We start from the raw sequence: 21,700 nt of genomic DNA on the forward strand, positions 1-21,700 counted from the left end.
GAAATTCTTCAGAGTACATTCCTTGAGCGTCGACACATTTTTGACCTTGCGGCTGGCTTTTCCACGACTCGAAGGCTCCCTCGTAGGTGGATTCCGGAAGGTCCTCAAGGGCACGCGTGCAAGCTTCTTTGACGGAACTCAGTGTTCCATGGTGGTGTCTTTTGAGGGAATATTACGCTTTTGGGAATAGGAAATAGTCTGCTGGTGCCAAGTCGGAATCGAAAGGGGGTTGTAGAATCGTCGCGATACCGTTGCAGAAGTTCTTCGCAAGCAGACACTCGACTCTGCTCTTCGTCGTCCTTCAAGGCCTTCGGGGTGAGTTCAGCGCAGATCTTTCGCATTGCCAAATTTTCAGTGATAATGGTGTGCAATGTCATCTTGTCAATGCCAATAGGATCTGCGATCATGCGCACATTCAACTAAGAGACAATTCAGCACTTCACGAACAGGTCAGAAAAACATTGTTGCCAATGCTTTTAATGCAGACCTTGTACGTAGATGAGCATTTGAAGTGAAGTGCGCCACCCGACGGTTGAGACGTTAAACTTTGGACCCCTTGGGCTTTCTTTAAGAGCAAGTTAATACCGCCCCCGAGTTTTCCTCCACCCTCCCCCAATCCCTGAACATCATGCCCCATCGAATTACCCTCGTACGGTGCAAATGAGTTCAGCTGTCGGTCCAATAGCAAGTCCGCCCTAATAGCTACTACGTAAAAACCGTTCTAGTGCGTTTATCCTCTTCTGAACACAGCCATATACCGAACAGAATATCATTCCGTCTTCTAAGATCAACTCCGAGTAGAATGAATTGTCAAGTCTGTGTAGGAAAGTCTTAATTTCTAATAAAATAACTTGAATATTGATTATTAGGCAGCAGACGTACCTATAACGGACAAGAAGGGTACTCAAGTCCAAGCTCTTTGAAAAATTTAAATAGAGTATAAAATGTTATCAAAGATGCAAACGCAAATAAAAACCTCCAAAATGCTAATAAAAAACAAGTCATGAAGGAGGAGGAGACTTAAAAAAGTCGGCTTGGTGAAATAGGGGTGGGTGAAACTGTCGTGAAGACCCAAATTGAGTGGATGGGCGAAGCCTTGGCGAGTGATGCGCTCTCAGTCCCCGATCGCGCGCATATTTTCAGCTTCGAAGTCATCGCATGTATTGAGGAGTTAAGGAGACCCCTGGGAAAGAGATCACGGTCACGATGAGTTAGCAACTTCAACGAAATTATTCCTACGGGTTTGATGACACATGTAATTCTCTCCAATGATCTTTCACTAAGGTAACAGCTGTTGAAAATGGGGCCTGAAATATCATGAAAACATTCATAAAATCCACCGTAATCAAACCTTGAGTTCTGTTTCATTGAGGAAATAAACTAAGGACTATTTTTATGCATCAACACTGATCTCTGCAGTTAATCAACGGGCCAATTTATCAAAAGAGAGTACACACATCTGAAACACCTTTCAAGTATTCGAGAGATGCTAGCATGGGGAGAAGTAGACTGCCCATTTGCTCCCGATAGATCGAATTAGCTCTTAATCATACCTCCCTCCTCGCTTTGTTTCGTAATTTGGTGGGATGGCCTTCGGACGACTAATCTGTGATTTCGATTGCCCCACATTTTATCAAACCCCAAAGTAAGACATATTTATTGTGCGAAATAGCAATTCTTGGAATTGGGAATTTATATGCTCGAATAGGTGTCGATGTTTCTGATCTCTGAGCTGTCGATGATTTCAAATTAATAGCAACTTTAGTTCCTGGCGGTGGGGGTAGTAGTTGAATGGGACTTCTGGGGAAAGGGAGAGAAAGGACATCTAGGAGAATATAATCTCTTTAGCAGCTGCATATATGTGCCACTTTATACTTTAAAATATGCGGATTTTTCCCTGACTCAGTCATAATTAACGTAGCATTTATCAGCGTCATTGAGTAGTAATTTTTCAGGCCTAGATGTATGAAATATGGTTGAAGTTTTTCACTTTACAGTCTGTATTCAAGTCCGGTGTTTCCTCTTCTCCGCCTCCACTTGGCCAACTATCTTTGTCAAGGTATCCCTGCCCGCAGCAAGAGATCTGTTGTCGACAAAACATAGCATGCTACATGTATGTGTTCCTTTTTCCAAACTTAGGACGTAGAGAGGGGTTTATTTAAAAAAAATGTTTTCGTGAAAAAATTCGACCAAGGGATTTCGACGGAAAAAACATTTTCAGATCCCTTGAACATGCTTTGACCATATTCCCAATGTCATTAAGTGTTTTCGGGTGCATTAATTTAGTGTATGTGATACGTTTTTGGCAACTCAATACTCCTTAAACCCGGGAAACAGAATTTTCAATGAATAATTAATACTAAAAGTAGAGAAGCTGATTATATTTTTCCAAAAATCCACCCATTGTAAGTAACCGTTTCGACCTCTTTTTAATGTGTCAGTTGCGCCTTCACGAAGAACTAAATAAATAGCGTTTAAAGATGATGTAATGCTTGTTACATATAGTAAATACCGACACCTTTAGTTTACATGAATGCAATTCAAAATCAGTTATTCAAACAAGGAAATTGTTGTTTCAACAAAAACCTGGTTTACTGAAATAAAACAGATTTAAATGAAACAAAATCAGATTTTGTTTATAACTTCCCTTTTTGATTTTTCTTTAGTTAGCGGTGAATAATATTAGTAAATTTTGAAAATAAGCACAAAACAAAAACAAAGATTTTATTTCACAGCTAATATGGCTCCCAGGATCATCAATAAGAGGATTAGCAGAAGAGATAATGATTAATTACAGAATGAAAAATTTGGGTTCAGGTAGGGAAGAGGAAAGCGTGATGTCATTGCAGTAATGAGATCACTATACGAGAGGAATATAGAATGCAATCAGGAATTATTTTCCTGTGTCGTAGTTTTCCAAAAGGCGTTTGATAGAAGGAATTGGGAAAAACTGAGTATTCTGCAGAAAATAGGAATAGATTGGAGGGAAAGGAGGCTAATCCGCAACCTGTACATGTCTCATACTGCTCAGGTGCGGGTGGGGAACGGGGAGTCCGGTTGGGCAGTGTTAGGAAGAAGTATAAGGCAGGGTTGCCAATTATCACCGTTGCTGTGGAGGAAATGATTACAGGGACATGGTATGAACTGGAGGTAGGAATGAAAGTCGGTAAACAATGCATAAAATCGGTCATTCTGGTATATGCAGGTCTTGCGTTTGTTAGCCAGTCAGCCAAGGGATTACTAGAATTACTGAAAGTATTAAAACTTTAGTACGATTGGCATAAGATTAGGATCAATATAAGCAAAACAAAGGATTTGAAGTGTTCAAAAAAAGGGAAGTTTGAGAAACACATTAAACTTGGACAGCGGACCCTAGAGCAGTTGGATCTGTGTGAAAGTCTGTGTGTCCATCTTGGAAGTGTATCGGACCAAGATGCTATCGAACCATGATACTATATTGCCACCTCCTTCTTCTACCTAATCTCTCGTCATTTGCGTGCATAATTGCAAAAAAGATTACAACACTTTTTTACGGTTACTATAGGAATATATGAAATAATATATATATATATATATATATATATATATATATATATATATATATATATATATCCACCCAATCGGTTTGGTGGGTGATCATTGAGTTCACCCAGTACTAAGCCCGACGGCGTGTGAAATTCACACATCAGCGTAGGGGGGCCAGTTCCTTTCCCTGTGCCAGTTATGGTTTCCAAGGAAGATCTGGTACCCGATAAATCACATAGTTTGGGTGGAGCTGTAGGTGCTCGGGAATCGAACCCGGGCCCTCCGGTCAGTAGTCCAACGCTCTACCGAACTGGACCATCGCTACGCACTAAAAATATATAATAATAGAAATAAAAATAAATAAAATAAATACTAAAATGAAATGATACATTGGGGAAAAATAAAATTGGGTAGAGTGTGAAAAGATATATTCATTTGTGGGAAAAGCGTGAGGACCGTGAACTAATACTCTTAACGAAAATTACTCACTGCAGGAAAATACCCACATAGGAAGGGTGGAGTGAAAAACCTGTGAAACCTACTGATAGATGGCTAATAAATTTGAATGATACGGTAGGGACTGAGAAGAAGAATGGCGTTAGGCGAAGAAGCTTCCAGATGTAGGAAGGAATTCGCACATTGACTGTTAAGTAAGAATGTTATGAAACAGCTCGCTAACACTTTGATACGAAATGTGGTTTCACACGGCGCGGAAATATGGGCATTAAAGCAGGATAATAAGAGTAGATGGGAAACTTTTGAGGAGAATGGGATGGATTTGGAGAAGTAATAAAAAGCTGAACTACATAGAAAGGAAACAAAACGAATAGGCATGGTGGGAAGGAAAGGTAATTAAACTAGTCATTTTGGGGGACGGGAGGGACTTTTGGGGGAAACTCAAAGGAGGAATGAAAGATGAATGCAGGTTTTTTATTGACAATTTGATATTGAAAACTGTGATAGGAGGGAGAACTTTGGGCAAACAATGAAGGGAAAGGAATAGGATTGGCATGATGGACGGAATGAATGGAAGTAGTATGCAAAATGAAATAAGGTGAATCATAGTGCTTGATACTGATTATATTTTGTTATAAATAGCAAATAATATTATCGCTGTTGAGTCTTTGAGCATAGAAAACCAAACGTAAACGATATTATACCATTAATTATAAAACTAGATTGGGAAGAGTAAGCTAGAAGCTACTAGTACAGGAAAACCGCATTGATTTCCCGCTGCAGTTTCGATAAACATAACATTTTTTTTCCGACCGTGCCAAATTTTTTCTAAAAAAACATTGTAATATTAATATTTCCTTTATGAAGCACGGATATGGTCGCCCAATGTCATTTATTGTCTATACGAGCAATTGGTTCGAATACTGAGAAAAACCCACACCCAGGCGTGATTGGATCCCGTAACCAAATATTCAGCAGGCGAGGCCTCTACCCCTCCACCAGTGATGGTAGATTTTTTCCTAGACGATATTGTGACATAATAAATATAATTTTTTTTAATCAACGCACTCTTCTAATGTGAGTGCTCATTTATTGGCGGCGTAGTCCCTCTGCAGGTTTGCAGAATGTGCTAGACTTTTTTGTAATTCAAGGTTGCTGTAATAGTGTCCCCTCCTCACCTATGAGACTACTATATTTTACATCGGATCGAAGCATTAAAATAAATTCAAAGTCAATAATTCGTTGTAAGTAGATCCTCGGAATTTAGATAACTCCAAATAGTATCATTTCATCTTTATCTAATTTTAATTACGCTAAATGCCACGATGCCCCAGTGCAAACGGTCCTTTATCCCATACTAATCACAACTGTCCTTCGCACTTACAGTTTACAACATCCGAGAAATGAACAAAAAAGGGACAGACTGGAATTCGTGGACAATTTGTGCAAATAACCGCGACAATTCTCATGCAGCAGATTTTGCATAGTGGCTATTGGTTAAGCAGATCGAAACCGCTTTACTCAAACTGATCCCAATTCTATTTCAAGAATTATTAATACTAGTTAACTAGTTGAGGTAGGTTTTAGAGTGACACAAAGGCGAATTGGCACTACTGCACTTCAAAGCCTCTACTGGCTCAACACTAACCACCCAAACACCCGACACTACAATAAACCATTCTTCGACTCCACACACATTTCCCGCTTTCCCTTATTCCGTGCAAATCTCTCTTCTATTCCTTCCCCCCCCCTCCAACCCTCTCTGCCCCCTCCCCCTGGTTTAATATCAAAATCTCCTCCCTTTCAAAGGCTTCAACACTTCATCGCCAATCAATACTCCCTATTAGCAGTTTTCTCATTTCGTTCGAATTAATCCCACAACACTCTCCCCTCGCCCCCTTCCTCGTTTGTTTTCCTTTGAGTTCAACCGGACTCCTATACAGTAACATCTTAAAAGCCTAAGTTCGTCTACTGCTTGCCACCTCTCCTCAAAGAACAAACTTGAGGAAAACTTTTCTCCACGCCAAATTCCTGTACGAAATGCTGGGGGGTCCAGAATGTCTCATTTAACATTATTACTCAAGATCCTGTTTACCTATCGGGTGAGAAGAGAAATATGTTCTTTCATGTCCATTAAATATAGCGATAGAAGAGCAAAACACAAATAAAAACGTTTAGATAATAGATATGATCGCAGGTATGAAGAGACCAATCGGTAGTGTTTACATTTTGTTGTTATCGTGCACGCATCTTAAATATAACCATTTTTAAAACATCGTTCCAGAATCATTTGCCCATTGCCCTGTGACTGAATATGTTGGCATATAAGTAGCTTCTTGCGTGTTGGCTAACTTTGTTCGATTGCATGTCTGAGCTAATATCTCTGTAGATGTTAATGCAATGATTGTACATTGTATGACTGACTGAATGTATGACTGGCGACAAAATACTCCCAGCTACACGCCCAGGTGGCGTCTTGCGGGGTATTATCTAGATTGTAGATTCGTAAATGTTTTAAGGAAAAATATTTAACCTCAAGATAATCGCAGCAAAGAAAGGCAGCGGTTATAAACAACACGTGAATGTGGTTGTGGGGTTATGAACAGGAATAAAAAGTCAGACTAATGCGTATATTGAGTTTCTAAAAACACGGAGCCATTTCTTTATGTCTTATCAGTAGATATAAACTGAAATAGTCCTGTTTTACTGGCTTCGTTTAACGTAGAAGCGTGGATTGGGAAAAAGAGAATGGTATGGTCCCCTTTATTTCCATTGGCCCGCTATGAGATTTACAACTGGAATTAACTTATCTTCATCAACGTCAGAGGAGCACGCGTCGCCCCTAAACTTCCCTCCGCCGAGCAGGAATACACGGAGGGAGAGACCAAATATGAGCAAATGGCGGAGAGAGGCGGTTCCCTTTCGGGGAGAAGGGCTCGCTTCCTCTTATACGGCTGGGAAGTCGTGAAAAGGTCAGGGGTGAGGGTTGACGAGAATATTCACATCTCATAAGACATCGAAGGGCATTTATTCGTTATGAAGGAAATAACTCGGCTTATATTTAGTTTTATCAGAGATATCTAGCAAAGATATTCGTTAACTGGGTTTATGCAAACATTTTAAATCGCAAATAGCTGATTATTCTTGATATCCTATTTGTGATATTTTTTCAAAGAAAGGTTTTTTTTATGTTTAATAACATCTTTAGTATAGAGGGTAATCCACATTTAAAAAATACGTGTTTATTCATATGCTCTACGTTCCCTGCGCTTCCCCGGAAAAAGTAGTTTTTGCACCAGAGGTTTTGATCTCATGTCAGAATTGTTTTCTGTCGTTATTTCTCACGCATGGTACGTAACTTGATCTGTTCGTTTGATGTGCATGACTAATGTGGATTCACCCACTATCACACATCTTCCCGGTGGCTTCTTGGGTATTTTGTAGATGTAGAAAATGAAAATATAATCAATGCCGAGAGTAATAACGACCATAACTGAAGTTTCACCGACGTATAGAAATATTCAAGATGGTACGTCGAGTTTACAAAATAGATAATGTACTTTTCCGATAAATCCCAGTGCATAAAAAATTCCTTTGTCAGATCGGGAGCAGAGGGTAATCCTTAACGGCGCTAGTTCGGCTAGCGTACGAGACTTCTGATGTGCTTCAGGGAATAGGGCTTCCACTTAAATTAATTTTTGTGAGCGATTTGAGCAACAAAGTAAATAGAAGATTAGGGTATTCGCGGATGACACAATGATTTACCGAGATACAGGTATATCAGCGAATGAGGTTGGGTTAACCCTGGCAAAAGATATCGATAGTATTTCGTAATAGTGCACAAAATGGGTATTAAAATTAAATTGCAACAAATTATCAGTACATTTCTTTTAAATATTCAAGGTTTTATACAAAAACTTGCTGAATTTCATGTAGAAGTGGTTGATACCTTAAACTACCTATGTGTAACTATAACTGACGACTTATCTTCGAGACCCTACAAAAAAAATCTGCAGGCAAGTAAATAAATAATTGGGATTCATTCGACTGTTTTTTGGCAGGAGTAAGTATAATAAGGTCAGGGACCTTTGCTACCATGATCTCCTGAGATCCCACTTAGAATATGCATGAAGTGTATGGGGTCTGACGGAAAAGACCACATTTGAAAAATTGAAAAGGTGCAACGCAGGGTGGCCCGATTTGCTGAAAAACTGTTACTATATGACGAAAATCGTCACAGAAATGCTTATAGAATTGGTTTTGGGAATCATTACAATAAAGGTAATTTAACACAATGTTGAACTTATCAAATACGTCAGAGCCGTTTTTTTCAGAACAGGGGTCTCGTCAATCATACGTATTATAAAATATATGGATCATATAGATCATGAATGATCTAAATGACCCATGAGCAATGATCATGTGCTGTGCATGCCTGCAACTTTCCAAAAGCAGGGTGCGACATTCTCTACCTGTGGCGTCAGGGATGGGGACCATCAGTTGCATAGCAATGGATTCATAGATTTTCCCCTTCTTGCTTTCCAGTTCTGTATGACCTTTCTAGGTTTGGTGGCGGTCTATTTTATAAATTTTATAAATATATCACCTCCTGCATGTAAACGTATAATACTTGTATACCTGAGAACTTCTATAGCGGGTAAAATTAGCACTTGTTTAAAAACTAAGTTTTCCGATTGCATACGTGCGCCCCACTATGCACGTCCTTATCAGGCATTTTAAGTGGATGCTTTTTCCCTTTCCCTCAACCCGTAAACACCCCCCCCCCATCCCTTATCCACCGGGTTTTTGCACCTCCTTCCACCCACCGTTTTGGTGGTTCGCGCGGTAATTGTGTAGATGTAGGTGTAGACGTCGCAGTCGGAACACATCCCCATTCGGGACCAGTTTCACGTAAGTCACACTGTAACTGAGAATAAACGTATATGCAATGTACTGAAATGTATTTCGCATATCCTATGAAATTTAGATATAATTTTTTTATAGCAGATGGATCAGACACCTGATAAAGAGCCATTATAACAAACTTTATAGGTAAACTACCTGGACTTGCCAATTGACTTGTAACTTGGAGGGAATGACTTCATTGCTTATCGAAATGTAACTCATACCTATAATACCTAATTTTAATTCACATAATGAAACACATATCACTATCCTCAACAGATCAATCACATTATATAGCTCGTGTCTTCGTCTGATCGAGTAAGGGCTTTGAATAATCAGTGGATCCTATTTTTGGAGTGACGTCTTCTGTATGATTCTACTGATACGGGTTACAGTTACATTTTTTTCCACACCCGTCCGCAAGGAAGATGTCAGGATTATTAATTAATTATTATGTATATGCGTCCAGGTTTGAGTGGTCTGAGAATTCGCATCGACGGTGCATATTTGGAAGTCCGTAGTCGCTTATAATATTTTGATGCTCAGATACATCCTAGCTAGTTGATGCTATCTACTCACTATTTTTGAAAGAGTTTTGAATGTGTCCCACAGGCAATGTGTTAAAAGAGACTGTGTACTTGGAATGCATTCCTTATGGAAACAATCAAACCTCTGTTTTACGATTACGAACATTTATGACAACATTTCAAATTTTAAAATAATTGGGGGCATCCATATGTAGAACTCAAGAGTCCAATTATGACTTCTTTCTGTCCTGGTGGCCTTGCAGATCTCCTGGAAGGCGGAGCTGGTCACTGGCAGAGCGCACTCGGCTCGACGTGGAACGAAACCAAGTACTGGCTACTGGACGCGCCCACTCCCACCGAGTACTTCCCCGAGGACGAGGGGTTCGTTCGCATTCCCACCCAGAAGGCCAAGCAGGCCCCCAGGCCGAAGGTCGAAAAGGGATCCTCTGGAGAGCGCCTAGCATCTCCAAAGAAAACCCCAGGGTTCGAGAGTGACGGCCGGAGGGCCGAGGGGAGCGTCTCCAGGCACGGGCGACAACTCCTTGGCGTGGGGGCGAGCCGGAATTCTCCCTTGGGCTCGAGGGAGAAGGGTACGGGCGGCGTGGACTCTGATCCTTGGGAGTCCCTCGGTGACGGGCAGAGTCTGTGGTCCCTGGGGGATGAGGGGAGTGGGGAGGGCAGCGGGTACAGCAGCTGATGACCATGGAACCCCTCGACACGCTGGCTGCTATTCGAACGCGGTAACCCCGCTGTCCTGCGGCTTACCAGACAGACAAACTGGGAAAAATCTGTTAACCGCGTACACACATCCAAAGCTTCGATGTGCCCCTACGCCAAAATACGCAAATTCATATGACTAAATTGGAGCGATTTTCGTGCACTCAGTCGATCCCGGTTGTTTCATTTTTGAGCTGTTTAGCATTCTTCCCTCGAAGAGTACTCAGCCGTGCAATAGCCCAAGCAGTTATTTGGATATTCCAATGGATTCCGATGTGGTATTACGTAAAGTGGCGATGAGGTACCTCGGTGAACTTAATCACTTCCAGTGGGGTCTCGTGTGCACGTAACCACGCGTGATGAGACCAGAGTCACGATGCCCTCACTTGCAGTTCTCTCCTGGTGACGTGTCGATGTGTAGTGCAGGTAGTTGAGAAATAACCTGAAGCCACAGCCACAAAAGTTACCCATGACTTCAAACCATGCTCCCTTCCTTTATAGCTCTGTCCGGAGACCTCGGACGTTAATAGGAATTATAAGACACTAATAATTACCGATCCAAGATCAGGGTCGACTCCTGAAGAAGGCCATATTTATCCATTTATGCTCTGACAGACGAGACTAGGATCATTGGCAACTCCTCATCAACGGTCTCGAAGCATTGAGCCAATTCCACGAATGTCGCTGATCTCTTTTGCTTTCACATGCAATTTGACGAGCACAGAAGAAATCTTTTTTCGCATATCAGTCGCCTCAGGAGAAAATAAATTATTGTTGTCATATGAAATGGAATTACTGAATATGGATTTACTTAAGCATTTAAAATGTTGAAAAAAACACCCGTTCTTTTGCGCACCTTGCCCTTTTTATTGTCATTGAGATCTCTTTTATTCATTGTGAGTAATCTGCTACATTCATCACCAGAAGTACGTCTATCATTGTGCAATTCATTATCATGTCCTCTATATTTATAATTTTGAATAAAATATTAATTGTTTTTAAATGTATAAATCTTTTCATATGTGGACGCGCGTCGAAAACAGCACGCTGCTCACACAAACGTAGTCACGAGGTTGAACGGTTTTGTGTCTGTGGAATATATTTATTTAAGTACGAAACCTCTTCATCTCCTGGAGATGAACCAAAGATTTACTGAATACTTTTAGTTTATCAAAATATTATCAGTAGTGTTTAATAATGTAATGCTTTTTGTTTCATCGCTTTCGACGGATTTGGTAAGTTAACTCGCATTATAACATTCTTACTTACTTGTATTTCCATTCCTCCATTCCCCAATTCATTATCTGGTAGCGGTGGGTGAACGCCTTCACCTGCTAGTTCAGAGGTCGTGAGTTTGATTCTCACCCAGGTGGATTTTCCTCCGCCTACCTACGCTGCTTGCGGTTGTCCTCGCTTTTTTCATATTAAAAATCCAATACGAAAGGACAAAACTGTTTCCGAGTCACTGCTAAAGAAATAATAAACTTAGCGTGTAGGTTTGTGCAGAAGGTGATTCTTCGTGCAGTTCCAAATATCCAAGCCCCGCATTGATAGGCCCTTAACAGTTCTGTGAGGGTATCCTTGGAACTGTCTTCGCCATGAGCCAACGCAAAGCTGGCAGTTGGTGTATTTGGCGTACTGGCAGCTGGCACGTCATGATATTCATGACGTGCACCTCTGCAGACCTAGGTGAATGGTGCAACGCCCACAAGCCGCCGCAAGGGTGTGTGGCGGAGGCTAGAACACCACCCATAAAAATAGGCAATTATATGCAATACCAACAAAAAACATGCTAATGAACTTCAACACAGGTGTATATGGATATTCATGCAAAACTTGTCTCAAAGAACACACATTCAAATACATATGCAAGAAACTAATATACATAAGCAATTGCACCTACGAATGCACTAAATAACAAAGCGCTTATTCTAGTTACCTCTTGGAATAACAAGGACTCCGATTTTGTTACAATTATGATTACCGAATGTCGGAGAAAAAACGAATATTTACATCTATCTGCAATGGAATCGACCTCTCTTATCTTATCTTAGTGGTCAAACCTACCCAAATAGTTTAGGGTCATAAAAATTCCATTTGTGTCATAGCTTAACTCGTGTGTGCTAAACCTCGACAAAAGTCATAGGTATCGCAATTTCTCTTAGCGTCTCAAATGACTCCCAGCGTAATTCTTTTGAGGGCTCGTCACGATCGTCCTCTTGTCCTAACAAATTTTGTCGAATCCAGCAGAATTTCTCTGAACTTTGTCCAATTCTTTTATCAAAGATGTCTCCCAAGGATTCCAAACACTAGCTTCTAAATAGGGCCTAACTAAAGCGCAAGAACACCTCTCTTTATATTTTTAATTACACTTCCCCACCACCCGCCTAATGAAGCCGAGTCCTTTTAAAGGCGGATATGCGTATTCTTTTGATATGCGCCTTAATTGGGTGGTGATAAGAATAAATAAAAATATTTAACCTATTGTAGACGCTCTGGAAAAACGTTAAAAAAATATTTGCCTTTTGTAACAGTTATTTTTAGACTCATTTAGAGCATAATTCCAGCAAGCGTGAAATAAGGATCAATTACGGCTAAGGAAGAAGCATTCAGATACATTTTTATGGCTACTGCAGTTGTACGTTTGTTCCTTAAATCGAAGGAACCAACCCTAACTGCATCTACAGGGTTCGTCCGGAAAATAAGTGTACTGAGCTCAGGAAAAAAAATGTATTACACTTTTACATATATTAAGCTAATATTCCTCAAAATAGGACCCTTGTGAGTCGATACACTTGTTCCAGCGGCGTTCCCATTCCTGGAACGCTCCCGCGAAGGCATCATCGGGAACCTCTCGAAGACTCGTCGTCGACCTCTTCTCTGCCCTCCACGAACATCTTGTGCCACCGAAAGATCATGTTTCTGGACATGGCTGACTCCCCGTAAGCCTGGTTAATCATACCGACAGTTTCAGTAGACGATTTCCCAAGCTTTACCGCAAATTTGATGGAATAACGCTGCTCCAAAAACTTCGGCATCGCGTTCCGTGACGTGGGTCGAGCGTGGAGGTTCGCGTTAACAGAGCTCCTCACTACACCACAGCTCAGAGCCGACTGCCTTTTTCAGCGTCGCTTGCCAACATACACCCCTCCAATTGCAGCCCGTCAGAGCGGTGCTGGGCGCGCTTGGAGCGGCGCGCCCAGCCCAAGCGTCAGTACACTTATTTTCCGGACGAACCCTGTACATAATACCCCGCCAGCCACCGCAAGGGCGTGAGGCGGGGGATGTAAGGTCACAAAGCCTTGCAGGCACAATCCCAATAACGGCACCTCATCACAAATATTAGTTTCATCATGCACAAGAATAAAGTTAATAACAAGAAAGAAGGGGAACCCTATTGCTGGTTCTGAGAGGTTGTTGGAGTTAACCCCGAACCAAGTCTTTTCTCCTCACAGCGCGCTCCCAAATGCCATTCCCATGTCCCGTGACTCGAGGAAATCTCGTCTCTTGGATGTATTTGAATATAACTTGTTTGAAGGACTGAGATAACAACGCATGACCCTAGAATGTCAGAAACCTACCCACTAGGCTACCACGCTGTCGTAAAATTGTTTTAACAAGTCAGGATTCATAGTAAAGGAAAATTTATGAATTAGGAGTGTCTATTACGGATACACCGCGAGTCCTGTCCAAAATATAACTTACATTTTGTTCTAGCGTGGCGGTGGGTGGACTAGAGCCACCATCTTGGCGTCTAAACGTCCCTACAATCAGTACTTATCCTGCTGTGGTAGTGTGCAGACTGTAGTTTTTATGCTTTCTTCACTGCGAAATGTTAAAAGGTGCACTGCAATAGAAAATCTCACGAGTTGAGAAGTGCGATTAGGTTTTTACGGGCAAAAAACCACAATCCAATTAAAATTCATTGGCAACTTTGTGAAATGCACGGAGACGGCATAATAAGTGAAGGGGGAGTGAAATAGTGGTGCATTCAATTAAAAAATGACCGCGCCAATGTTAATAACGAGGACCGCAGTGGTCGGTCGCCCTAGCCTTGTGGCAGATGAACTGACGGTAGGTGGTTGGCGGTAGATTCCTTCAGAGATGGAATTGAAAGACTTGTGTATCGTATGATAAATGCCTCAATTTGAATGACGAATATGTAGAAAAATCGTTTTAGAATGCCCCTTTCATATGTTCATAATAAAACTTTGTCTTGTTACTAGGTTCATATTTAATTTAAAAACGGAAGTTACATTCTGGACAGCCTTCGTAATTTACTTTGATGACCAAAGCCATTGGTGAACAATTTAGACAGTTTCACAGTAAGGAGGGCGTAAGGAGGAGAACACATTTATTGAAGTAATTTATTTTAATGCAAGTACGGTTTATTAACCGAATGTCATAAGGAATGAAAGAGTTTGAATGGTCTACCCTTGGCTGACCGGAAGGGTGAAAGAGGGACAGGGAGGATTAGAGGAGGTCGAAGGTCCAAGCACAGCTCAATGGCCTCCCTCGGAGGTTCGTTGACCTTCAAAACAACTCGCTGATAGGCTTGACGATTAAGTCGAGAACCTGGAAAATAAAGCATGCGTTTACTATTTTGAATGCCCTTCATTATAGTCGGAGTATGTTATTAGGGAAACGGGTTCAGTGCTTACTGTGAATAGTTAATTCAATCTAGTTTCTACACTATTATACAAAAACGAAACGAAATTCGATTACGATTCGAACTCTGAAATTACTTTTTCTATCAGTTAAGAGAAATCATCAGTATTATACCCGAGAAAATAAAAAGACTAATTAGTGCGATATACTTATATACAAAATGTATACCGTCATGGCAATCTGCATTTGGTCAAGACCCATTAACAGTATTATAATATAAAAGTATAACCATATATGCGAACTAATTGTAGGCATGGACATATTATGGCTAAATAAAGAAGGCATAGGAGCCACTCAGTGAAATTCCTCAGCTCATTTACTGACCAACTGGTTTCCAGGCTCTGCCACAAGAACTTCCAAGTATATTGATAATAATGGCCACGTCGATACCGGTTGTCCAATACGTATGTTACACAAAATGTTACAAATATTTCCTTTTCATTTATTTATTGCCTGCATCTTTAAACGTTGAAAATAACACAGTGACATAATTGGAGAGTAATGTCAATGAGCTGAGAGGACTAAGGATCGCATCCTGGTGCGTCAAAGGGCAAGCTCAAAGTGTGCGAGCACGTCTCTTCGCCTTGAATCCCTCGGATGACCAGATAAACCTGGCCCCAGATAATGGGTCCCTGAAATAGGAGATATCCTTACAAACCCTGAGTGTATGTGTGAATGTGATTCACGAGAGTGACTGCTATTCCTTAAAACACCCTAGTGATCAAGTGGTTGTAAGTTAGTTTCCTTATTTATTAATTTTGTATCGTTTGTGTGTGATTGAGGTACACGTGGGTCACTGTTTCCCAAACAAACCCAAGTGACCTAGTGTGTGTTTTCTTACTTCCCCTTACTTGTAACTTTGTCTTTACCTCCCCCTTTAACAAACAAAGTGCCAATCAAGTTGACGGTCCCAGTTATTTCGTTTTCCAGTGATTGCCAGGAAAAATGTCCTGATTCTTCTATGGAGCCGTAATTACAGTGCAACTTTTTGTTTTAAAGTCGGTAAATTAAAATCGCCTATAGTGTTTCACAGTTAATTCAGGACCAGGTTTTATTACTGTTGCTCGTTTTTAAAATGTACATATACAGAATTAAAATTTGGAATCTGATTGATCAATTGGCTTTAAAGGGCTGAGTAATAAACAACTGAGAGAATAAATGGGAGATGATAAAATTATTTATTCTTTTCTGCCTTTATTTCGGAGAGAGTAAGGTACGAACCATCTGGAAGCACTGATAATTATACACGCCATCACTTTCATCAACCGCCTGTTGATCGCCCGATTATGCTTACCTGAACGCTGGGTTTAGTCGAAAGCACACTGATGACACTGTCTGCGACGTCCTCGGCTTCCAGGTACGGCATGGAGGAGTACACCATGTCGGCCACCGCCCGTCCAACACTGACATCGTAGATGTCGGTCTTCACCAGGCCGGGGCTTATGCTCTGGAACATGATTAAGACGCGAGGCATGCTCAGTTTCATTTTAAAAATTGTCTTTCAGGAAAAAATCTCTTTTGGATTAAAAATGATGATTCTCTTTTGAAAAAAAATATGTCTGCTGAAGAACATAGATAATATTAATGACCCAGGGCTGTTCTCTCGGCCGAAACGGAGGCGACGACACTCGCGAATCTCTCCAGTGCACCTCGAAACACACCCCAAGTCCCACTTCGTAGACGTACCCCACAGAACGTCTCCTTCGAATGTTACCGAGAGAAACAGCCCAAATTAGCGTCGCATCTACGACCGTGAAAACTGACGTGCTCTTCCCGAGACGAAGAGCGTGACGTGTGAAATTTGTCGGCCATGGAGAATCGTGTAGGCTTCCGCGGAGATTATTGATGTAGGAAGTGGTTCTTTCGGGTTTTCTTCCGCGTGTATCCATTTTTCGGACGATATTTCGCCAACGTTCCAGTTGGCTTCCTCAGGTCCACTGAAGTGCCGATGCAGGTTTTGGTCCAATATATATACCCTCCGTTTGGCGCCTATTTTTAGGAGGTGTGCTCTGATTCGTTGAAATCCTTGAGGACACGTTTCCACGCGCTGGCGAGGGGGTAGCCGTCCTCGCGGTTGAAATTTCTGGGCGTTTTTGCAATTTCAATTGCCTCTCTGATGATCCTTGGGTAGTAGCGGCCTTCTTTATTCAATAAAGTGGCGTTGTCAAACTCAATATTATGTGTCGGTCCACTCCAATGATGTTCAGCCACCGCTGACTGCTGGAACTGTCTATTTTTTACGGCCCTTCTGTGTTCTTGGACTCGGCATTTCAGCGCTCTTGATGTTTGGCCGATGTAGGAGTTGCCGCAGCTGCATTTGATTTGGTAGATTCCTCCAGAGATGTCTTTTGGGAGGCGGTCTTTCGCGTTGACGAGGATATTGGCCACTTTGGTTACGCATTTGAACCTGGCTGAGACGTTGTGTTTCCGGAGGGCCCTCGCAATTTTTTCCGTTGTTCCGGCGACGTACGGCAGGATAGCGTGTGCCGTCGCCTTTTCCTTAGGGCTAGTCTCGTCGGTCCTCTCCAGGGCCATCCGCTTCTTTCCTTCCACCCTGTGCATTATCTTCAGAATGTTGTCACGCCGGAAGCCCCAACCGTCTTTTGTTGTACTTTCAAGTCCCCCTTTCACCCTTCGTCCCTTCGCTGCGGGGGTGATATCCCGCACGGTCCGCTGTCGACAGTAGGGTGGAACCTTTTCTCTTTGTGGCATTAGGGGTGGATAACTAGAATTTTCCCCCTGCTTTTCAATTCTGCATGACCTGTCTTAGTATTGCGGCGGTATCTCATGTGAGTGGTTGATGTTCATTTTTATTCCCACCTATTTAATATTCCTGAGAACTTCAGCAGCAGAGAAAATTAGCACCAAGTTTTCTGCTAACATGCCATATGTGTGCATCAGCCCGCAAATCCTTTTCGGGGATTTGTATGAATGTTTTTTTTCTTTTCCCTCAACCCTTGAAAACCCTCCCTTACCCTTATATCTTACCCTTTCCACCTGGTGCTTGCACCCCTGCCACACACCTTTTTGGTGAATCGCGGTGGATGTAGATGAGGTCAGCCATACCAAATCTCCAACTTGTTAGCTCTTCTATATGAGGCTACATGAAATTTCAGTACTTTTTCATTCATCAATGCGTCTATCATGCAGAAATATTGATTTACAATGGCAAAATCAAAATTGTAAACGTGCTTCGACAGTCAATAAAGTGTAGGGTGTCAAATTAGCTTGCGGGTAATGTGATTCGAGTAGCAACTCAGATTATGAACTAATTAGCAAAATATCTTTTAAACATGTATACAACTAGCAAGAGTGAATTGTGTTTCGCAGTGTCCTCATAAATGTGGACAACTTCATGCGTCACCCTACACTTTGCACTAGAGTGATCGGCATCCCACCCGGAAGCATCATGGGACGGAGGGATGCGGCATAGGTTAAGGCGTCCGATCCGGGAAATTGAGATGCCCGTCTTCTAAGGAACTTCGTCCCACAAGGTCAAAATTGGGAATTAAAGTTTGGATCACGAGCTCTAACGAGGAGTGAGTTATAAGTTCCCTGAAAGCCTATGATTTTCACATATGGGTACCGGTGAGGCGAAACTAAGCTTGTCTTTCCCAAGGAAAGCTCTTTCCTTCCTCTCGCGTATCCTGAAGAAGGTGGGGAACATGTGGTGGGCGCACTTTGCAGCGATTCCTCGAATTGTGCGTATCCCGATCCCGAATTCGGATCTTCTAGTGATGTGACTTCTTAAAAACCTTCTAATTTTCACTCTGGTTATTTGTGGTTAGAACTCAAGCAGAGCGCTATATGTTTTAAACGGGAGGATTGAACTCTTGGTGGTGCATATCCCACATCCTTCAGATAACTCGAATTAAGCTGCGTGTTCCGGTTTTACCTCCCTGTCTTATCCTGTTTTCATGGTAGCGGAAGACCGAAACAGATTGTGGCTATGAACCACGTACTGTGCGTTTTGATTGGAGATGGACTGACAACAAGCGTCAGTTTTTACTCGCCGCACCACTGCGGCTACGCGAGAGTTGAAAGATTGGAAGTTTCTGTGTCCCCGCAGCCTGCGGCGTCGGCAATCGTCGGCAGTCGCCCTGATTAGCTGAGCTGTCTGCGGCGCCGCTAAAGACGGATGCATGACAACGAGGCTTTAGGCCATTGGGTTTCCACTCTTCCTTGTATCACTTGACATTAATCCATTCGCCCTCGTTAGTCTAACACGTCATTTCTATTCTCCCAAAAACGAACTTTTAATCTGTGATACAGCTTGCGATGTACAAACTTAAATCTCATGGTATCAATGAGAAAAAATGGTACATTGGATCACAGACTTCACATAATATCGCAAACAAATAGTAGTGATCGATGGGTTGTGATCAATGAAAGTAGATGCAATTTCGGGCGTTCCTCAGGGAAACGTATCAGGGGCGCTACTATTTTTAATATAAATCAATGACTTAAGTTCACGCCTTAGTTGCAACCTTAGATTATTTGTAGTCGACACGGTGGACCCGCCTTAAAGAGACTCGGCTTCATTAGAGGAGTGGTGGGGAAATGTCATGAGAAATCTAAAGAGAGTTTCGCTTAAAGTAAAGTTTCGCATTAGTCTGGCCCCGTTTAAATACGCCGCAAGTATTTGGTATCCATGGGAGGAATCTTTGATGAAACATAAAATTCAGAGAAAATCCGCTAAGCTCGTCAAAAAGTGCACCGATAAGAAGACGAGCGTCACAGAATTTTTAGAGGGATAAGAAATATGCACTGTCGAGTAGAAAGTCAGGCTAGATTGTACCTTGTTAGTCGAAGTTGAGAAACGTGTCTGTGTTCGGTCTTTTTCCATCCGAAACCAGCCTAAAACCGTAGACCTCCGAAGAACGATAATTTATCCGGCTTTTATGGAGGCACTAAAACCTTGTAGGAGACTCCGTCGTTAAATAATTAAATTTATGCAATACTCATTACCATCAAAACCATAATGGTTAAGTTTGATAACTTATCTCAGAAAGTACTTTCAAACTTACGGATCGAGTCGGTGTGAAGAATTTATCTCTTGTTTTTTTATGTTTAATTTATAATTTTTAACTTGCCACCTTGAGATATTTGTAATGCCTAATTTGTGTCGACCATAATACGCAGCGAACAAGAGCAATCATCGCGTAAAAGTGGACGGGGAAGAGCGATTGCCGATTATTCCTGGTTCGTCATGTCGACAGAATTTGTGGTTACCTTGAATCGCGAATTAAAGTAAGACATTCATGAGCGGTAAAAAGCGAGACACTTGGGGCGACAGAAAGGTTGCTGGCGAAGATCTCCATAGCATATTGCAATGGCAAGTCTTAATGAAATAAAGGAAGTAAAACCTTTTAGTTGGGGAAGCTAGTCATTAACAAATTTCTAAACCATGAACGTGTTGAATGTAATCTTAAGATCTATTGTCCTTGAAGGAGGCGCGCCAATTAGAAATTGTCAAGCGAACTCTTCGTCATGTGATGTCATAGCCAAGGTCATTACCAAGGCTTTATACGTGTTATCATAATCATCAGTTCTATTGTCTCAATGTCTATTTGGCACACTGGAACTCTTAATGACGTTTGCATACAAGCAAAAGAAGACGACAAATAATCGCGTAAACGGCCGTAGCACTCCTGACGCAATCTTTACTAAACTTACGAAATCTTTTCCACTGATAGCGAGTCGACGGTGAAGCATCACCATGCGACTAATCTTGATCTACGAGTCTCTTGATCCTGCTCTCTTAATTATGTTATTCCTTGCGACGAGTTTAGGCATTAGTTAATTGAGTTAATTTGTTCATTGTCCCCTGTTGAATATTATCGGATATCTTACACTATTACGTATGGACAGATTTTATTCTATTGCACACGATCAAATCTAATCTATGCAATAATCTAATCTAATATACAAATCAAGTACACGACCGAAGCAGTCCCTGGAATCATCCAGCCGCCAACTCCGCCAGTAGATTTATGGAATGTATTGCCTAAGTTTTCACAACGTGGTGGGTTCCTCTTTCTCGAGGAAGAAAGGATTTGAGTCGGACCGAACGTGATTAAAAATCCCGCTCCAGGCTGCGAAACTCCATGAGTTCCGGACTGTCCTTGTACGATATGCGCCATGGATACTAACTTATGCTCCTCATGCTATATTATGTGCGAAAGGATGTGATTTATACTCAACTTCATTCATGGTATCTTTCGTTTATTTGAAAAAAAATCGGCACTGTATAATTATACATAGGGGGACGCGGTAGTCCAGGGGTAGAGTTGGACTACTGACCGGAGGGTTCGATTCCCGGGAAAGCCTCTCTGGGCACCCTAAGGTTCACCAAAACTGTGTGATATTTCGTCTACCAGAACTTCCTGGGAAACCATAGCCGGCACAGGGAAAGGACCTGCTCCCCCTACCCTGATACGTGAATTCCATGCACCATAGGGCTTAGTATTGGGTGAACTCTATAGACACCTATCAAACAACTCCGGATGAATGTGCTGGTGCGTTATCGTGGTAAAACAGCACCTTCTTTTTCGCCAAATGCGGCTTTGTCTCCTTCAATTTTTTGTCAAAACGGTCCAAAAACTCACTGTAGTATTTCCCAGTGATCATTCTTCCTTTTTCTAAAACATCCATGAGCATGACGCCATTTGCATCCAAACAAACCGTCGCCATGACCTTTCCGGCCTTTCCGGCCGGACCATCTTCGCCTTCTTCGGAGCAGATTCACCGGGAGAAATCCATTGTTTTGATTGTTTCCTAGTTTATGGCGTGTAATGATGAATCCAGGTTTCATCAACAGTGATAACTCGACGCAAAAACACCTTTGGATCTCGCTTAAATTGCTGCAAACACTGCTTCAAAGTTAACAGCCGGATCAGCTT

The 21,700-nt window shown here is 41.8% G+C and overlaps 1 protein-coding gene across 4 annotated transcripts in view; it reads right to left on the minus strand.

The window, feature by feature from the left end:
• Positions 1-14,377: 14,377 nt before the first annotated feature.
• LOC139687792 (dehydrogenase/reductase SDR family member 11-like) overlaps positions 14,378-21,700 on the minus strand; it is a 37,251-nt gene continuing 29,928 nt past the window's right edge. For all 4 annotated transcript variants that reach the window (XM_071585097.1, XM_071585096.1, XM_071585098.1 and 1 more), the window contains 2 exons: positions 16,093-16,245; positions 14,378-14,705 (listed from right to left, as the gene is read on the minus strand). In XM_071585097.1, the coding sequence (XP_071441198.1) occupies positions 14,664-14,705; positions 16,093-16,245 (195 nt within the window). In that variant the 3' untranslated portion in view covers positions 14,378-14,663. The remainder of the gene's footprint in view (positions 14,706-16,092; positions 16,246-21,700) is intronic.

This window comes from Hetaerina americana, unplaced genomic scaffold (genome assembly GCF_022747635.1).
Source record: "Hetaerina americana unplaced genomic scaffold, ioHetAmer1.1.p SCAF_2, whole genome shotgun sequence".
Lineage (NCBI taxonomy): Eukaryota > Metazoa > Arthropoda > Insecta > Odonata > Calopterygidae > Hetaerina > Hetaerina americana.